Source organism: Mesoplodon mirus (assembly GCF_964341445.2).
Source record: "Mesoplodon mirus genome assembly, chromosome: 2".
In the NCBI taxonomy this organism is placed as follows: domain Eukaryota; kingdom Metazoa; phylum Chordata; class Mammalia; order Artiodactyla; family Ziphiidae; genus Mesoplodon; species Mesoplodon mirus.
Window position 1 is genome coordinate 26,405,581 of NC_138977.1, and position 20,836 is coordinate 26,426,416.

At 37.9% G+C, this 20,836-nt stretch overlaps 1 protein-coding gene across 2 annotated transcripts in view; it reads left to right on the plus strand.

Annotated features, from left to right (window-relative positions):
- The window catches only part of FAM13A (family with sequence similarity 13 member A), a 329,977-nt gene that overhangs the window by 188,192 nt on the left and 120,949 nt on the right, over positions 1-20,836 (plus strand). For both annotated transcript variants that reach the window (XM_082611404.1, XM_082611405.1), the window contains one exon: positions 7,498-7,661. In XM_082611404.1, coding sequence (XP_082467530.1) covers positions 7,498-7,661 — 164 coding nt within the window. The remainder of the gene's footprint in view (positions 1-7,497; positions 7,662-20,836) is intronic.

Below are 20,836 nucleotides of genomic sequence, written 5' to 3' on the forward strand. Positions count from 1 at the left end.
AACTCTGAATCAGCAGCACACATTATTCTAAGGATTTTTTAAAAATTCACCTGCCCAGGATGCAACTCAGATATATTCCCTGGGAATGGGAAGTGAGGTGATGGGATGAATTTTAAATCTCCAAAGGATGTTCCAGTGTGCACCCCTGGGTAAGAAGCACTGCTTCACGGCATTCCAGCTAGTGTCAGTAGTGTCCCTTTGGAACAGGCTTCCAGAGAACATCTTGTTTTAAGGCCCCATCACCCTGTGTAATCCTGTCCTCTTAAGTTAGCAAGAACTTTTGAGGCCAAAGGATTGCATTTGGGATTGGATGGCAAACATTCCCATTGATTGATCATTGGTTTTGATCATCAGAGATAAATGATCAAAATTTTCAAAGCAAATTTTTATATTATTAATAGAATGAAAATCTGTAGAAATCTTATATTTAATTTCTAAACTGCTCAGTTTACACAGTTACTTTTGGCCTGAATTGTTTTCTGATGAAAGACCTGAAGTCAGGAACTTGAACAAGTGACTTCGTAAAATAGCAGATGGAACTGTGTTGATGTTAATAAGAGGCCTCACCTTACTGCCATGTACAGATTTATCTATGAGCAGCTTCTAAAAGGTGAGACTTACTTGAGCCTAAGTCCCAGGACAGATGGCTCTACCATGGGGCCGCTTAGTCCAAGTAAATGTATTGACAGGTTCCAGCCCCTGATCTTGCGTTAATAATCCCTATGCTCTGTAAATTCAGATTCTTCCCATGTCTGTACCATAGCTATTTTTTTAAACTGACTTAGAGATTTTGAAACTGAATATAGACGAAACTTTTAGAATAAGAATAATGCTTACACAATGGAATTAATGTGCTTCATGGCGTCAGTATTTCTGAAAGGAAGGTAGATACTATCAGTTTGTTCGGTTATTCATTTGTTCATTTATTCATTATAGGAACATTTAAAGGTCCCCTACTATTTTGCTAGGTACAGCTCTAGGAGGCAGGGCTACAGCAGTTAACAAAACAGACAAAAATTTCTGCTGTGATGGCATTTAGCTTTTGCAGAGGAGTGAGGCGGTGAGAAGAAAAGAGTTGAGGAAAGTCAAATGCTAAGAGGTTTGTTCCTTGCTTGAGCCACGCTGTGGAACCATAATTAATCTGATCTATTATATTTCAAGATAAACTTTTTTTGTTGTTGTGAAATTTTTGTCTTTTCACCTGTGAGTAATTTTTCTAACAAACTTAGTTAAAATGATGCTAAGTACAGATCCACTCTAAAATTTAGATCAAGATGAGATTTTAATTAGTTATAACTAATTTCCTAAAGCATGTTAAGAACTTGCTCAAAAAAAAAAAAAAAACCACTGGGACATTAATTAGCTAGCACTGTAGCTGGCACATAATAGATTGACCAAGTTATTTATGAGGAGAATTGATTGCTATCATTTAGTAAACAAGCCTCGCTTTTGAAAAGCAAAATTTAAAGATTTTGAGAGCTTCCCTGGTGGAGCAGTGGTTGAGAGTCCACCTGCCAATGCAGGGAACACAGGTTCGTGCCCCGGTCCGGGAAGATCCCACATGCCGCGGAGTGGCTGGGCCCATGAGCCATGGCCGCTGAGCCTGCGCGTCTGGAGCCTGTGCTCTGCAACGGGAGAGGCCCGCGTACCAAAAAAAAAAAAAAAAAAATTTAAAGATTTTTGAGCAAAAACAAAGGCCTTTTTAAAATTTTTCTTATTTCAATTTTTTTCTAATTTAGAGAGGTTTTTTTTCTAATTTTTTAAGCTAGAAATGCCTGTCTTCTTTAAAAAAAAAAATCAGAGCTTAACATCTGTTTTCTGGTACTTAGTTATCTCACCATTTCTTTTTATGAAGATGCTGAGTTTAATGAGCATGAAGAAAAAGCAAGAGACTTTGTCCTCTTCCATACAAATGACAAATGGAAGACAGAAAAGGTCAAGGATATTGAGGAGGTCTAGTGAACTTTATTTAGAAAGTCTAAATGTTAAAAATTAACTTTTCTGCTTTCATCCTGCTATCACAATTTTCCTTCATCATTGAGCCTTGAATATAATTTTCTGCCCTGTTCTAATCTTCTCCCAAAGTACCTGATGATGAAAAGAACAGACTTACAGTTTTTGTCATTTCAAAATGCAAGCACAGCACCTGGCCAGTGGTTAGCGTGACTCCTAAGACCAAAACATTAAAGTTTGTTTTGCTTAAACTTTTAAAAATTATGTATTAACAATACTATTTCCTAATAATATGCTAAATTACTGTTATAAATTTTCCTGCAGTTGATTCACATGCACATCACTTTTCCAGGAAGAAACTTATAATAATCAGGAAATATTCACATGCACAACACTTTTCTAGGAAGAATCTTATAATAATCAGGAAACATTCACCTACACAAAGGAAAGGGAGCTACGAATTTCAGAGGGATTGGTCCCCGTCCAGGAAACTGAGTCCCTCCTGCTTCTGACTCACCTGCCATTCCTCTATTTCAGTCCTGCAGGGCACACAGCTCCTACCCAACACTTGCCCATGGGACAGAGGACACTGTTGTGCCCTCGCAGTGACAGATTTATATGGACAAATATTAAGGCACACGTTATTTTCTTTATGTCTTATTTTCTTACGTCTTTTTTTTTTAGTCAGATCATTGTATCAGGGTAAATCAGAGTCTGGTATCATAAGCATGTTTTTCAAGTGCTGGATTCTTTGTTCATTTTTTAAAGATGAGACCTTGTTAAAACCTTTATAGTGTTGACTGTGGCAGAATTTTATTTTTGGCCTTTGAAATTTATTCATGTATGTTTTATTTCTGATTTATTTTTAATTTTTTAAATTGAAGTACAGTTGATTTACGATGTTGTGTTAGTTTCAGGTGTACAGCAAAGTGATTCAGATATAAACATATATATAATGTATATATATTCTTTTTCAGGTTCTTTTCCCTTATAGGTTATTACAAAATATTGAGTTCCCTGTTTCATACAGTAGGTCTTTTTTGGTTATCTATTTTATGTATAGTAGTGTGTGTACGTTAACCCCGAAGTCCTAATTTATCCCTACCTTTCCCCTTTGGTAACCATGAGTTTGTTTCACATATATTTCAAGTATGGTGATGTTCCAAGCATTATTGGAGATATATGCATATATATATGTGTGTGTGTGTGTGTCTAACTATGTCTGTACATTTATATTTGCTAACTGAGCTCATTCTATATTATATATCATAAAATTATTTCACACTCCTGTTAAAAACTTTGTAGATATTTTAATGGCTGAATATTCTTTCGTCATATACATGTGCCATAATTACCTTATAGTAATTTAGCTATTTAAAATAGTTACATTTGGGGCCTATTATAAATAAAAATACAATGAACACATTTCCCATATAGTTTCCTCATACTCAATTTCTTCCCCCTAAAATTATATTGCTAGAATGGTTCAGTGGATGCCAGAGAGATAAATTTAAAGAAAGTTTTAATTACTAATGTCCCCCCAAAAAAGAAGAAAATGGGTTGCATTATGGGATATAATGTGACTTTTATCCCAAACTGCCTTTTCTTCTTGCAATTCTAACGTTTAACATATGACCAACTATAGAGTAGTGGTAATCACAGGTGCTGTGGCCTGGCTCCCTGGGGTGTAACTGTGTCTCTGCCACTTCCTCACTGGACAGACAACTCGAACTATGCCTCAGTTTCCTCAGCTGTGAAATGCTAATAATAGTAGTCCCTGCCTCTTCAGGTTGTCGTAAGAATTAAATGGGTTAATTTATGTAAATCTCTGGGAACCGTGCTAGCACCGAGAAGATGCTCACTCACTAAATGTTTGTTCATAACAGTAACAGCCACAGCATCCAAGAGAATATTTCCTAACTTTACATTTTCAAAGATTATTCTTTTGTTTCTCTTCCTCTGGCATCTCAAATACTGAAGTATCTCAGGTTACTTCTTAGACTCTTCCATACCTGCAAATACATGCATGGAATGTGCTTTAAGATTCCTAGGATTGCTAGTATTTGAGTTGTACACATAAATCACACAGCATGTTCACAGATCCTTATCTCAAACAAATCACACAGCATGTTCACAGATCCTTATCTCAAACAGCCAATGGCAGAATTCTTAGCAAAATGCTTTTCACAGATGGTTGGGGGGCTTTTATAGTTTTCACCTTCAAGTCCAAAAGTTATCATGAAGATCACTAAAATAAAGGAGCAAAGTGTGGTGTGAACTCCTGCATATCTCCAGTAGAAAGAGGAAGCTGCCTACCCCAGTCAGTATCCCAAACCCTTGGCCGTCTTCCTACCATAGCCACACGTTATGAGGCTGCAGGTGGGTCTCTCTAAGGACATTTGCTCCATTTGTTACAGTAAGGTTTTTATTTTTATTACAGTAAATTCTTACCCCACAGAGCTTGGCTGAACCTCATGGAGTCACTAGCAACTCTTGTGTAGACAAGGCAGGCCTGCTGGGCCTTCTTGGCCCATTCCTGCTAAACTCAGAGCTGATGTTGGCCTGTTATATGTTTACATGCCAATGACAAAAAGGGAGGATGCAACCAGGAGAAAAGTGTGTATGGAGAGAGGAGCTGCCTCCGTACAGATTCCTTCTCCCCATTCCCTTTAAAGCAAGGTTTCTCAGCGTCAGCTGTACTGACAGTTAGACCAGATAACTGTCTCTCATGGCAGGCTGTCCTATGCATTATAGAATGTGTAGTCACATCTCTGGCCTCTACCCACTAGATTCTAATATGACATACCCTCACCCCTGTTCATGGCAACCAAAAATGTCTCTAGACAAAACTGGCTCTAGGTGAGAACCCCTGCTCTAAGGCCACAGTGTCATAACATGTCTCTTGGTGCCCTTGGCTTTGGCCAACTGTTGTCATATTCCTCAGAGAGTTCTGTGATGAAAGGGGCCTTGAACACCATCTCAAAGTCCACCACTGAACTGTATGCAATGCAAAATAGACACCTGGAAGCACAGATATAAAACCACTCCTCTACCAACATTATAACGCCAAGGCTTAAACTCTGTTCCTAAAAAGCTCAATTCCAGCTTAAGTAAAGAAAGTGATCTCTTCCTTTTTCTCAAAGTTAATACATTTGTACTAAAATTAATTACCTCAGTAAAACGGCAGGTTTTAAAATGTTATCACTTTATTAATTTTTCCTGTAGTCAGCATCTCTATAGTGAAAATGTATAGTCTTCAAGGTACATCTTCAAGAAGATATCATTAATCACCTTTAAAAATTGTGCATTCCTTTTAAAAATGTGTGTATATTCCATAGTTCTAGTCATCTTAGACTTATTGAGCCACTTCTTTTCTAACAATTTTGTTCTCATAAACTTCATGCAGTGTTTTCATGTTCTGTGCTCAAGCTCAGTTCTTTGCACTCCTTTGGTATAAATAATGAGTTTATATTTTGAAGTTAATGGTTAATGACAATCATGTCTGTTATTTCTATAGAAATTAAATCATTGGGAAATACACTTAGATAAATGTAGCTGATAAATGTAGTTGCTGGTATGTGAATTCTATTATGGCGTTATGGAGTCTATTTTAATATAAACTGGCAAGATGGAATAAGCTGCATATTACCTTTTTTACCTTAGAATATTTTTTTACATAAATTGTTGAATCAAATTTAGAATCCAAATTATCACTGAACCTAAAATGTCATGTCATTATTTTAACACCATGAAATATTGCCAAACAACTGTTCTTAGTTTTCTCTCAATATTAAAACAAATATAAGTGTAGATGTGAGGGGTTTTTTAGCTAACTAATTGGAAATCGTACTGCTTTTTCAGTGGGTTTTATTGATTTTTCATGTCTATTTTTATGAAAAATCACATGCAAAAGGAGCCCCTTTATGAAATATGTAATAACATATGCTTACATTTTCATGTTGTGTTGCTGTTTATCTGAGTATTTCTTTTAGAAGTATTCTTGGCAAATATAGCTATGAGCTATAGTTATTTCATAATTTAAAAAAATTTTCCCTTTGATTTTCATGAGCTTATGAATGCTCTACAGAGAAATGCAACTGAACAATTAATTGGCAGTCATCAGATCTGGGCAAATTTTACATAACAACAATATTAATAAAAGCTAGCTTTTATTTAGTGTTTATTTTGTGTTAAATGTAACTTTGCTAAATTAGTTTCATGTAATCCTCATAGTGGTATGAATTTATTAAATATTTATGTCCATAATTGTCTGTGTTACTCTTTTTAATTGTCCATTATCCTAGCCTCTTGGTCAATCAGTGTCTTGGGAATATCTTGTAGTTGAAGAGTGTTTGTCTGACAATAAGTATTTATTAATGGGTTCAAAACTTTGCTAGACTTCTTAGAATGTGTAGTCACATCTCTGTGAAAGAAGAAGAAAAGAAGGGCGAGGTAGGAGGAGCGATCTGGTTGAGGCCACGTGACCTAGAAACTTGAGATAACTAAGATTACAGTATCAGATGACATGCAATCAAGTGTAGATTGTGTGGTGGTGAGTTATAGGAATTCAGAGTTGGGAAAGGTTATTTAGACCTGAGGGTAGTTAGTGAAGCTCTGTGGGCAGTGGATTCTTATTTCAACCTCAAAGGAGTTTAGGATTTGGTTTGGTTGGTGACTGGCCAGTGATCAACACATGACATTGTAGATGAAAGGACAAGCAAGAGAAAAGTCCTAGAGATGAGAAAAAGCTTCCAGTGTAATGAATACTTTTGATCCAAGGGTTTGAAACTTTCCTGAAATTCTGACATGATTTTTACACATTTTTAGGAAAAGAATATTGGTTGTATTCTCATTTTTTCTGACCTAAAATAAGAGAGCATGAAGGTATTTCTGAGGTCAGAGAGACCTCAGATATGAAAAGTCAGTACACCCAGTGTTCATTTGGTACTTGGGCTGCCCATGATTCCAGAGATAGAAGAAAAGTTAAAAAGTTGTGTTTTTCCTATTTATTTCCTTAATTCAAAATTTATTACACCATACGCTGCCCTACAACAGAGGATTACAATAGAAACTTGCCAACTGGTGTGTATTTTGCTTGTTGATAGTAAATATTTCCGGACACCTTTCTCACATTGGCATTCTCTAGTTCAGTGGTTCTCAGCCTTTTTTTTTTTTTCTGCCTCTTTCTGACTATTTCTTCTCTCCTTCTAGGTTGCAGTCTGATATACTCTCATAATCTCTCATTACATAGAATAATTATTCTAAGGAGAGGTTAGGCCTGGGGAAGATTTGTATGAGAATCCAGGAGAGGGGTATGGGCCATAATGGTTTGAAAGTTCCCCTCAGAAATATTGGTATCTCCCCTTCACTGTGCCCTTTGCTATATAAGAATTTTTATATGCATTTTCAATTTTATACCTCAGTTGATATTTTTCTGGAGTGTGATTAATACATTAGATTATTAATAAATTCAAATAAATTATCTTCAATAACTTAATTAGAAAGACTTCTTAAAATTCTTCTCTTTTTTATTTTATTTTTTAGATCCCCAAATCTAGGAGTGAGGGATCTATTCAGGCCCACAGGGTACCGCAACCAGAGTTGTCTGATGGCGTTTCTCTGGTCAGCCTGCAGCTAAGTCAGAGAAATTCCTGCTGGGATGACATGAATTCAGCAGAGGATGCTAATGCTGCCAACTTGCTATCCAGGTTAGCATGTTTCCTTTGTTTACACATCATGTATTGCATTATCTGTGCTGATATACAGGCCCGCATATGCAGGTATGTTTGCACGTATCCACCACCGGGGTCATTGGGATACAGGTCAGTAAAACTATTTAAAACTTACTGTAACTTTTGAAAAATTTCTGACTAGTAATTCTTATCACAGAAGCATTCTTATCACACAAGCATTCCTGGTTTGTTATATTTTATTTTATGGATTAAAACAAATTATTTAGTCAGTCGGACTGTGCTAGGCTCACATTAAAAGTTGGTAGAGTTATTTTTTAGATGCCTTTTCATAGTATGTTCAGTGGTCAATATTATTTGCAATTAAAGTGGACATCACAGTTGTTACTAGAACCAACTCTCACTCACAAATTTTGAATGTTGCCCTTTAACCTTTAGGTTGCACGTTAAACCTGAAAGCAAACTTCTTTGGTATACTTGAGGAAGAAGGCATACAATTTTCTTAAAATAGGTAAAGTGGGGTCTGAATCTTATTTACTCCTCACATATAGAATTTTTCCTTTTAAAGGTTTTTCATCTTTTATTGTAACTGACAACCTATTTCTATAATTTAAAAAATGTCATTACAAGTATAAAGCAGCTCGAAAGAATGGAAAGATTTTTAAGACATTGTATAAATAAAACAGTTAAAGAGCTTGCCACTTTGGATTTCCTTATAGAAAATATGGAGTTCGAGCTGGATTTTTAAAATGAAGATAACTTAAATATGAAGAAAAAGAAGTCAAGGCTCTTGTAGATGGGCCCAGTTAGGAGGCAAGAGTAGGTACAGTGTATTGGGGACACACCAAACAGAAGTCATGTGAGCAATCAGTGGGGAAAAAGGCTGGGAAGGTGGGTTGAGGCCAAGCCATTGAGGACCTCGAATGCCAGCCTGCAGTTATTTCTTGTTCAGTCTTGCCCCTCACTGAACAGATGTTCAGCACTTGACCTCTGCTTCCAGGAAGTGCTTTAGGACAGAGAATGCAGCAGTGAACAAAGCCAACCAGACCCTGGAGTTCATGGACCTTATGTTCCAGTGAGGGAGACACACAGGGGAAAAAAAAAAAAAAGCCCGTGAAGACCATTTCAGCTCATTAATAAGTGGGGGAGTTAAGAAACAAGTAGGTCAATGTAATAGACTGACCCAAAGACCATTTTAGTTTGCTTAGGCAGGAGAAGCCTGAATTGACAAGAAGGCGGGAGAGAAGAGAGCGTGCGAATATCAAGGCAAGAGCATTTCTATGCAAAAGAACTGAGGTAGGGAAGCTTAGCTTCCTGCTACAGGTAATAGGAAACCAGGGAAAGTTCCAGCTGGGTAGGGTTAGGTGATGGGAGCCATGGTAAGTTGGTATGTTGGAAAAGGAATCTTCCATCAGCATGCAGGCTTGATTGGAAGAGGAGAGCTTGGAGTCTGGTACAGTGTTGGTTCCTTCAACAGTTATAAATTTTCACTGAGATCTAGTTGTGTGGCATTTACTTGCTGGGTGCTGGGAATTCAGAGAACGAGAGACATATGCCTTGCACTTGGGGAGACAGAGGATAAGTGAGTAAAAATTCCATAATTATCATTAAATAGACATTCGCTAAGTGCCTGTTACGTACCAGGCACTGTGAAATGGGCTGGTGATAAAGTCACACCTAAGATTCGAGTGCCTCTCTTAAGGCGCTTCGGAAACCGTCTGCAGGTTGCCGTGTGAGAGCAGAGGAAGGGCACAGACCAGGGCGGGGACCTGGAGTTCAGAAGTTTCAGAAAGAGGGTGATTTTTGAACTGAGGCTAGTGGGATTCATGGAGGTACTGGGCAGGGAAACCAAGAGAAGGGTGCTTCTGGAAGAAAAAAGTGCAGGTACAAGGACACGGAGGGCAGTGAGGACAGCTTGCAGGAGAGCTGTGAGTGCGGCGGGGAGACGGGACATCTGGATTTTGGAACTGAGACTGGCAGAGGGGCCAAAGGTGGGGTAAGAGATGAAGATGAATAGGTCAGAGCGTGAGCAACTATACCCCATATTAAGGAGCTTGGATTTTTCTCTTAGAAGTGGCAGAGGGTGATTACAGGAATATAAGCAGGAAAACGATAGAAACAGACTTGCATTTTATAAATTCCTGTGTGTTTCTGAGACACAAATCAAGAAGTGAGATTAAGGAGAGAAGGCACAGCTAACATTGCTCTGGCCTCTGTTTGTCCCTCTGGTTAGCATAACTCCAGTTAAAACAAATGCATATTCGTATTTTAAAATTTCTTCTGTACCTTCCAATTTTTTTTTAAAGTACGGTCTTAAAGAACTAACTTCTTCCCGCTGGGCAACCGTAAAGATTTAGATAGGACAACACCTCCCTGTCAAACCTTACTACCCACCATTGTGCAGAAGCTCATTCAGTCTCTTGTCTCTATCCATAAATCTGGAGAGTCTGTGCAGAGATTTTTACTTTTTTATTTTTATATACCTCTTAATAGATTGTGTGACAAATTATCAAAAGACAAATGGAGATCATTAAAATGAATTTAACTAAAAATAACTTTTAAATCCTTTATATGTCTTTGAAGTAGCAGAATAGGTATTGTGCCAATTTTTATTTCAAAAATGAACTTACGAAGATGTTTTCATTTGTGGTTGCCTTCTAAAACAAGTTCTTGGTTAGTTCATACATTTGAGCTAGAGAAAAAGAAGTGTGCCTGTGTTTGGTACACACACTCAACTTTCTCTAAATCTTTTCTTAGGGAAGTTTCCATTTTTCTCTTTAACAGTTTATTGGTTGCCCCAGTCTTAACCACAGAGGTTGGCACTGTTGTATTAAGTATTTTGCTATGTCCTTGTTCTCTAACTACAGTATTTACTTTGGCTTACCAACACTTTTCCAAGGAATTGTCAAGAAGCATTCATCTGAGCTTTTCATAGTATTGATTTATTTTTTTAGTTGCTCCTATTAAAAGAAAAAAAAAGCAATTCAGCAAAATCTATTCTTGTTTGACCTATGATCTGGTAAGTTTGATTTACTTTACACAACAAAAAATAAAGCCATTCTCTTTGCACTTAATAAAATCATTGCAACACATTTATACATAACAGTTTGATTTTCAGCGGAGCCACCATATCAGTTAACAACAAAGATAAAACCAAGAAAGAACCTTTGGTATTGAAATGTCCAGAATGATGAAGTGTCCTATGATTTTTCAACAGCAGGTTTGATTTCTAGGGCTCTGAGAAGTGATTTTGGCTAACAGTGTGTTCTTGATAACTTGGAATTATTAGAGTTGAGACCTTGTTCGGTGTTTTTTCCCAGGTTGGCTGACTTTGATCTTTTTTCTTCTTAGTTTCAAATCTTAAACATAGTCCCATTGCTTCTTGAGATGTAATAGAAATGTGAATTTTTATCAGCAAGTGTTCACTGTTTTTCTGCTCTCCAGATAGTGGCAGTAGAAATAAAAGCATGAAGGGATAACACATTTTAAAATGAGCATTCAAAGAGGAGCTCAGTACCATGTACTGCTTACTGGCTGACTTCTATCTTGGAACATTATTTATTTATATGAATAACTTTTTTCTGTGTTTCTGTAATTGTCTAAAATTGGCATGGAGGATGCAATCATATAAACAATCATTTTTCTAGTCTTCATGGAATCTTTCTCTCATAATTAAAATGGCTTCATGAGAAAAGCTTAGGAATAACTAACTATCTCTTGGTTTTGTTAGAGCTCAGTGGAGCTGTTTTATGCTGGATTCGCAGGCAAGGACACAAGTCCTTAGTGAGAGGTTCCCTTCATTCAATAAAGGCATTTAGCTAATCCATTTATATCATTAAATCTGACATCGGCAATTTCTAAAATATGGTCAGGAATTCTTTTTTGTCATCCAGCTGTTGGCATTACCAAAACTCACAGTAGACTGAAAGGCATGACTCCTAATCTGACATGCTGACTTGAAAAGAGTAAAGGCCCGTCCTTCTCCGCCGTGTAACTACGGTGCACAAGTTTGGTGGGTTAGAGGCACGCGCAGAGATGAGGATGTTGTTGGACAGATGCATCCCTTAGGCAAGGCTGGAACATCCCAGTCCCTCTACCTACACATGATCATCTTATCTTGCTTCTTTTAAAAATATTGAGGAAAATATGTGTTTTGTCATTTACACAAGAACTAAACTATAGGTGTTAACTTGGTTAGTCAACAGGCCACTTAAAAATCTTCCTGGAAGGGAAAGTTACACATCCATCCTAAAAAAGGAAAAGGAAAAGATCTGTATGTAAAGTTGAAGATGTTAAAATGATTTGAAGCTTCAAGGATAGCTATATTATTATCTATTTCAACATGTGAAATAGATAAATGATTATTTTTTCATGTTACTGGCACGATACTATATTATTACTTTCAGAATTTAATTTTAGAACTTAAAGAAGAGGATTAATATTTTTAGTCTTTTAGATGTTAAACAATATTTATTGTAATGTTTTATTTGAAAGGTTATGCATTTCCTTAAATGTGTGATTTTCTTAAAGGCCAAAGGAAAATTTCTAGTTTTGTTCTATAAAGTCAGAGTGAAGACTCAAGAAAAACTGTACGTTGTATGCTTCCATTTATATGAAATGTCCAGAAAAGACAAATTTATAGAAACAGAAAGTAGAGTTGTGATTGTCAGGGGGTGGGGAGCCAGGAGGGGACTGTATATGTATAGGAGATTAACTGTACATGCCTGGAGGGACCTTATTTAGGGGAATGAAAATATTCTAAACTGATTTATCGTGATAGTTACACCACTTGGTAAAGTTACTAAAAATCACTGAACTGTGTACCTGAAAATGTGGATTTTATGATATGTAAAATACACCTCAATAACACTGTTTAAAAAAATACAAATACAAAAAAAGTTGGAGTAAGGAGCAGTGGATATGCTTTACCAAGAAAGTCACTTAAGTGCAAATTGCCGAGATACCACTATTGTTATAAGTAAATGCTCTCCGCAGAGAATTGTGTTTGCTACATTTTAAGAGAATTTGTTCCTTTGTACTTTTCATTGACTATGACAGCATGGTGGCAGGAATAAAGGTCAGGTCCTCTTGAAATGCAATTCATAAGGAGAGAAAGGTAGAGAGGGAAAAAGCTCTTTGTTTTTTCAACCCTGGAATGATTCCAGATTGTAGTTTACTGTGCTATAATCAAAAGTTATTGAAGTGATCAGTATTTCAGGGAGACATAGAAACAGAAAGGAAAAGCTCCAACATCTTGGGAGTTCCACAAAGAAAATCATAGGTCCATTGTTCATAAAGCAGAAAAGTTACCCAGTATACTTCTGTCAACAGAAGTTCATGGTCTCCTTTCCTTTCCTGTAGGTGAGTGTCCTATAGACACATTGACAATGAAAATAAGTTTTGTACTTGGCTTTTACATAAAGAGATAAAGCAAATAAGAGTGATTAAAATGCTTTCATGTTCTGTAATAGGAATAAATAGCTACCAGTATGCCAATCATTTACCTAAAATAATATGAAGAATATAGAATTAAAATATATTTGCTTATGTTACAGAGGTGTTCTTAATTTGATAGATAAATGAGGGAAACTACAATAAATCTCTTTTCAACGTGTATTAAAAACAAATCGTTCCCTGGGATAGCATATTCTGCCTGAAAGCATTGTTGTATTCTGAAAGTTTTGTCTATTTATTCCATTTTTCAATCCTTTTGGATTACGTGAGGAATACATTCTTCTTAGAAAAATTTCAAATACCACTGATAAGACTAAAGTTCCCCTTGACTCTCTTGCTCTACCATTCAAATTCCCTCCCCTCTCCTCCAGGAGATAACTGTTATTATGGGTTTAATTATATATTCTTCCAGACTTCTTTCAGTGTATTTACACAGGAGTATGGCTTGCCTACTTTTCCACTTTTTAGAAGACAATTTTCATGATACTGAATGTATTGTGATGCTTCACGTGTTCCTGAAATTTTCCAGTTTCCTGTATCATTTTCTCCTACTGTGTCGTTCCTTCCCTTTCCTTCCCTCCTTGGTATTCAGTGGTCTCCAAGTCTCCTTCCTTGACTGCCTACTCCCTCCTCTGTCTGTTATCTCTTCCACAGCTCATCTAGTCACAGAATGATAATATTCAAATCAGTATCTCGGACCTAACTCAGTTCTAAGTTTCCAGGGCCTGCAGCTGTCTCTACTCCAGCCTTTACCATAAACTCGCTGTGCCCAAACAGAACTCATGTTCTCATCTTTCCCTCCAACTTTGCTATGTGTTGCATTCTCTCAGCCACTAGACTCAAACCTTTTATATAATAAGTCACCAAATCTTGTCAGTATTTCCTTTTCAGTATCTCCGACATCCTTTTCCCCATTTTCTCCCCCATGATCTCAACTGTAATTTAGGCCTCCATCACCTTGTGGTTAGATAATTACTACATCTTCTGCACTCCTCTAACCTACTGGATTTATTTTCTTCATACAAGTTGGTCCTACGCCTCTGTTTTCAACTCTTAACTCTATACAGTGACTTCTGGATCTATATCTCCCATTCAGAATCCTGCATTGTATGTCACTTTTTTTTTTTTAATGTTGAGCCTTCTTTTAGTTTATTTATTTTATTTTATTTTATTTTATTTTTGGCTGTGTTGGGTCTTCGTTTCTGTGCAAGGGCTTTCTCTAGTTGTGGCAAGCGGGGGCCACTCTTCATCGCGGTGCGCGGGCCTCTCACTGTCGCGGCATCTCTTGCAGAGCACAGGCTCCAGACGTGCAGGCTCAGTAGTCGTGGCTCACGGGCCCAGCTGCTCCGCGGCACGTGGGATCTTCCCAGACCAGGGCTTGAACCCGTATCCCCTGCATTAGCAGGCAGATTCTCAACCACTGCGCCACCAGGGAAGCCCCAACATTGTATGTCACTCTTAACTAGCAGACGTGTCAACCTTATCCATAAGATACCACAGACGCTTCCCTTGCCCCTACCCCATCCATAGCCAGCCAATCCCAGAATGCTCTTTGACAGTCTCACTGTCTATATTTGCCTCATTACTACCCTACTCCTTAACCACCTCTGCAAATGCAAATGCAGATCATACTCCTTCTCAGAACTATTTAGTGGCTTACATGTGCCCAGCCTACAAGAAAATCCTTTCTCTGTTCTCTACCTGTCTTTCCAGCCCCTTCTCCCTCCTCTATGGCTGCCTTTTTCTCATACTTACAGCCACCATATAACCCATACTTTCCATGACTATCTTGGTTTCAGATGTATCCTCTTCAAGATTAAATCATGTGTCAGACTTTGTCTTGATATTTGCTTAAAAAATTTTACAGCAAGATGACAGAATAGGAGGTCCCCCACGCATATTCCCCCCACAGCAACAATAACTTGGCAGCCATCCATAGACAAAAGTGCCTTTGTGGGAGCTTTGGGATCCAAATAAGAGGTTGCAAAACTCCAGCATAGCCCAAGACTAAGGAAGGTCATTTTGAGAAAACCTACCCTCACCCAGGTGGCGGGCTCACAAACCATGGTTCCATGATTGTGGCTACAGGCCTGGGAAAAGGCCCATTCCCCTGTGGACTCAGCTGTAGCCCCCTTTGGCCTTGGTTCCACCACCAGTACCACACAAGGGACCAGGGAGGAAACACGCCCACCCATGCCTTGGGTAACAGGTCCATGACCTCAGTCCCAGCTGTAGACCTGAAGCAGCCTGTGACCTGGCTCCAGCCACTCTCAGCCTTAATCTGGAAATAATCCCTCCCACTCAGGGATCCAGCAAGAGAGACACTTGTCCACTTCCCCAAAGGCAGGCCTGCCAACCTCGGTCTGACTGAGGATTCTGAAGTAGCACTGTAACTCGCCCCAGCTCCTACCAGCTGTGCTCCAAGACTAGTCCTGCCTACCCAGTGACCTGGCAGCAGACATGCTTCTCCAAGCCCCCAGAGGCAGGCCTGTTTAACTTGGTCCGACTGTGGATTCTGAAGCAGCACTATGACCTAGCTAGTACCAGCCCCACTCAGCCATAGGCCAGGGGCAGTCCTACCCACCTAGGAACCTGGCAAGAGGCATCCTAACTTGAAGATAGGTCATTTAGCATTAGCTGGAGGAACAAAAAAATAAAATGAAAAAGAGTGACAAAATCGTGCAAGACCTAGGGGACACCATTAAGCAAATGAATGTACACAACTTAGAAGTTCAAGCAGGAGAGAGAGAAAGGAGAAGAAAACTTATTTAAAAATTAATGGCTGAAAACTTCCTGAATCTTAAAAGGGATACGAACATCCAGGTGAAGCTCAAAGGACCCCAAGCAAGATTACTCTGAGACATGTTATACAGATTATCAAAAGTCAAAGACCAAGAGAGACTCCTGAAAGCAGCAAGAGAAAAAACAATTCATCACAGACAAGGGAACCCTCATGAGGCTATAAGTGGATTTTTTGGCATGACCCTTGTGGGCCAGGAGGAAATGGGTTGATATATTCAAAGTGTGAAAGAAAAAACTGCCAACCAGGAATACTATATCTGACAAAGCTGTCCTTCAGAAATGAAGGGGAGATGAATGCATTCCCAGACAAACAAAAGCTCAGGGAATTCATCACCACAAGACCTGCCTTACAAGAAAGGCCTAAGAGCATTATTCAAATTGAAAGAAAAGGAAGCTAAGTAACCACATGAAAACGTACTACCTGGACTTCCCTGGTGGCGCAGTGGTTAAGAATCCACCTGCCAATGTAGGGGACACAGGTTCAAGCCCTGGTCTGGGAAGATCCCACATGCCATGGAGCAACTAAGCCCGTGTGCCACAACTACTGAGCCTGTGCTCTAGAGCCCACAAACCACAACTGCTGAAGCCCGCATGCCTAGAGCCTATGCTCCGCAACAAGAGAAGCCACCGCAATGAGAAGCCCACACACCACAATGAAGAGTAGCCCCTGCTCACTGCAACTAGAGAAAGCCCACACACAGCAATGAAAACCCAGTGCATCCCCCAAAATCAATTAATTAATTAATTAATAATTTTAAAATACTACCCAAAGAGATCCACAGATTCAGTGTAATTCCTATCGAAATTTCAGTGGTATTTTTCACAAATTAAAAAAAAACAATCCTGAATTTTATATGGAACCACAAAAGACCCCAAATAGCGAAAGCAATCTTGAGAAAGAAAACAAAGCAGGAGGCATCATAGTTCTGATTTCAAACTATGTTACAAAGGAATAGTAATCAAAACAGTATGCTATTGGTATGAAAACAGAGACATATCAATGGAGCAGAATAGACAACCTAGAAATAAACCTAAGCATATACAGTCAACTAATCTTTGACAAGGGTGCTAAGAATACACAGTGGAGAAAGGATAGGCTCTTCAATAAATGGTGTTAGGAAAACTGGATGTCTACATGCAAAAGAATGAAACTGGACCCATATCTTACACCACACTTGAAAATTAGCTCAAAATGGATTAAACATCTAAATGTAAAACCTGAAACTGTAGAACTGCTAGAAGAAAACATTGGGGAAAAGCTCCTTGATGTTGGTTTTGACAGTGATTTTTTTGATACAACGCTAAAAGCACAGGCCACACACAAAAAAATCAACAGGTGGGACTACATCAAAGTAAAAAGCTTCTGCTCAGTCAAGGAAACCACCAACAAAATGAAAAGGCAAACTATGGAATGGCAGAAAATATCAATATTTCAATCTATATACCTGAGAAAGGGTTAATATCCAAAATATATAAGGAACTCATATAACTCAATAGCAAAAAAAAAATCCAATTAACCCAATTAAACTGGGCAAAGGACTTAAATAGACATTTTTTCAAAGAAGACATAGGAATGGTCGGCAGGTATATGAAAAAGTGCTCAGCATCGCTAATCATCAAGGAAATGTAAAACAGAACCACAAGAAGCTATTGCCTCACACCTGTTAGGATGACTGTCATCAAGAAGACAAGAGATAGCAAGCATTGATGAGGATGTGGAGGAAAAGGAACACTTGTGTGTCGTTCATAGGTATGTAAGTTGGTATAGCCACATGGAAAAGAGTGTGCTGCTTCCTCAAAAAATTTAAAAATAGAATTAACATGTAATCTAGCAATCCCACTTCTGGGTATGTATCTGAAGGAAATGAAATTGGTATCTCAAAGAGATATCTGCACTCCCATGTTCATTGTAGCATTATTTATAATAGCCAATATATGGAACCACCTAAGTGTCTGTCAGTGGATGAATAGAAAAAGTCAACATGGTATAAATAATATGCCATTGTGTGTGTGTGTATATACATTGCTTGTATATTTCTTGTGTGTGTGTGTGTATATATATATATAGTATATGTGTACACACATACACACACACAGACGAGGGAAATTCTGCCACTTGAGACAACTTGGATGAACGTGACAGACGTTATGCTAAGTGAAATAAGTGAAATAAGACAGAGCAAGACAAATACTGTATGATCTCACTTATACGTGGAATCTAAAAAGGTTGAACTCATAAAAGCAGAGTAGAACAGTGGTTGCCAGGGACTTGAGGTGTTGGGGAAAAGGAGAGATGTTGGTCAAAGGGTAAAAATATTCAGTTATAAGATGAGTAAGTTCTGGGAATCTAATGTTTTACATGATGACTATAATTAACAGTACTGTGTCGTATACTTGAAATTTGCTAAGACAGTCAGCCTTAATTGGTCTCACCAGAAAAACAAAATTGCAGCTGTGAGGGGACGGATGTGTTAATTTGCCTGATTGTGGTAATCATTTTACAATGTATACACATATCAAATCATCACATTTTATACCTTAAATATATGCAATTTGTATTTGTCAATTATATCTCAGTAATGCTAGAAAAAATTAAATAACCCTACGTGTAACGTTTTTGTTTACATCACAGTTTTGTCAGGTGACCCTGTGAAAGGATTTTCAGATCTGAAAAGTAATCTTGGATGAAGAAACTATGATTCTGCAAAGGTTATTCATGTCACAGATATTTACTGAGTTAGGTAAATTATCTAAGATTACATAGTTAATTGGCAGGCTGAGATTAATATATGTCTTCTGATTATTTTACAATTATTTCCTGCCTTCTACCTTGATTTACTTCACCCTTTCATGTCTTTATACTTCTCTCTTCAACCTGACTGTGACTTCCTGAACTAGAGGGACTGCATCTTATGTGGTTTTTTTGCATCCATGACAGTACCTAGTACGTATATACTTAGCTGCTTCTACCATAGTCGTTATTCTTATAATATTATTACACATTCTCAATTTGAATTTAAATTCTACTCTCGTCCTCTTAGCTGACTTAAACCTCTCTGACGTTGAGGTCTGATTCTAAAATGGTAGAATTTTATGTGTAAAGTCTGTTTCTTGTGGTCCTTGGAAAGTGTTCCTTGGGTATTTTGCACTGGCCACCCTTGAAAATGCCACAGAATTCCAGGCAGCTGTGCCCTCTCATCATCCCCACTTAATCTCTGTGCCATCTCCCCACGGGGGCTCTGGCCCTGATGTTGCATTTCTATCAGTAATGTGCTGCTTATTTATGTAGGAGAAGTTCATTGTTTTATGTGGCTCATAACATCTCTGTGCAACTCTCTGCCCTTGTAGCAGAAATCGTGTCTTGTGATGTTTGCCAAATGGCACTTCATATTTTAGTCACATTACAGCAGTAGATCTCATAAGATTCAGACTTCCAATGATATTAATAATGAATCAATATTCAACAATATTAACTGTACCCATTGTCTTTCAAGATATCTAATCTGTTAACTCTGGCAATCAATTATGACTTTCTTCATTTCTGAAGTCAAGCCAGCAACAGAAAGCAGCCATAATTATCCTGTGTTTGTACTTCATACAGGGCACTCCAGTTACTTCCTGAACATCTGTTTGTTCCCCATAGTGTCCCACTCTCTGCTACTTGGAAAAAGTTTTCAGAACTTTTAACTGACTGGTGAAGCTGAAATGAAATTAGGACTCTTAGCTACAAGATTCATAACCATATCATGTATAGTATAATTTGAAAAATTACCAAATATAAATGTGCTGCTGACTCTTCAAGGTTTCCTCCAATAAGTCCCACATGAGGAAAGGAGAGTTTAAAACCACCTTGTGAAAAGCATAGTGGTAAGTCTCACCACACAGTTCACCTACAGAGCTGTTATTTTCTGAGGTACTTAATGCTCCCTGGCTTCTGTAACAAAGATTAATAGAAAAGTAGGTTTGAAAAAGTCCCCAGGGTCCCAGCCTGGGTTAGAAAAAATATCTAATTCCATTTCTACAGATAGTTTTCTAATCTATTCTTAACCACCACTAGCTCCCATGATAAATATTCCAGGGTCATCTTAGATAAACTATTTCATATATGTTGAATAACTATTAAACATATTTTCTAGTGTTTAATTTCAATCTCCCTTTATTCCTATAATTTAAGGTGAAAGTCCCTGATATTTCTCCAATTATTTTGATTATTAAGAAACAATTTACCTATTCACCAAAGTCTGCCACTCAATACAATTGCTCTCTTCAAATTTTGGCATTTCACTGGAATGCAAAGTTCAATTTAAAATTTTTTTCTAAACTCCATTTATAGTATGAGCAGTTGGTAAGGGAAGGTAAGTAATGGTAAAGAAATTTATTATCATGTTTCCAGATCTTTTTTTTTTACACAAATTTAAGGAGTTATTTTTTATTATTAACTTGGAAGTATTTTTGATACCAGTTTTTTTTTTAATATTTACTTATTTGGTTGCACCAGGTCTTAGTAGCAGCAGGGGGGGCTCCTTAGTTGTGGCTCGCCAGCTCCTTAGTTGCAGCACATGGGCTCCTTAGTTGTGGCATGCAAACTCTTAGTTGCAGCATGCATCTGGGATCTAGTTCCCTGACCAGGGATTGAAACCAGGCCCACTGCATTGGAAGCACAGAGTCTTATACACTGCGCCACCAGGGAACTCCCTGCAGATCATTTCTAGTAACATGTAAATCACCAGAGTATATCTGGACTACTGTGGTCTTAACTGAATTTATTTTAGTAATTCAAAGTCAACAGATTCTTATTGGGCACATTCTTTGTACTGCACATTTTGCACTGGGCCCTAAGAAGTCAAACAGAACTAAGTCACCATCTCTAACCTTTAGGGGTCTCCTAGTCCATTAAGTGAGGCAAACTTATACATAAAAATTGCAGGTTTTATTTT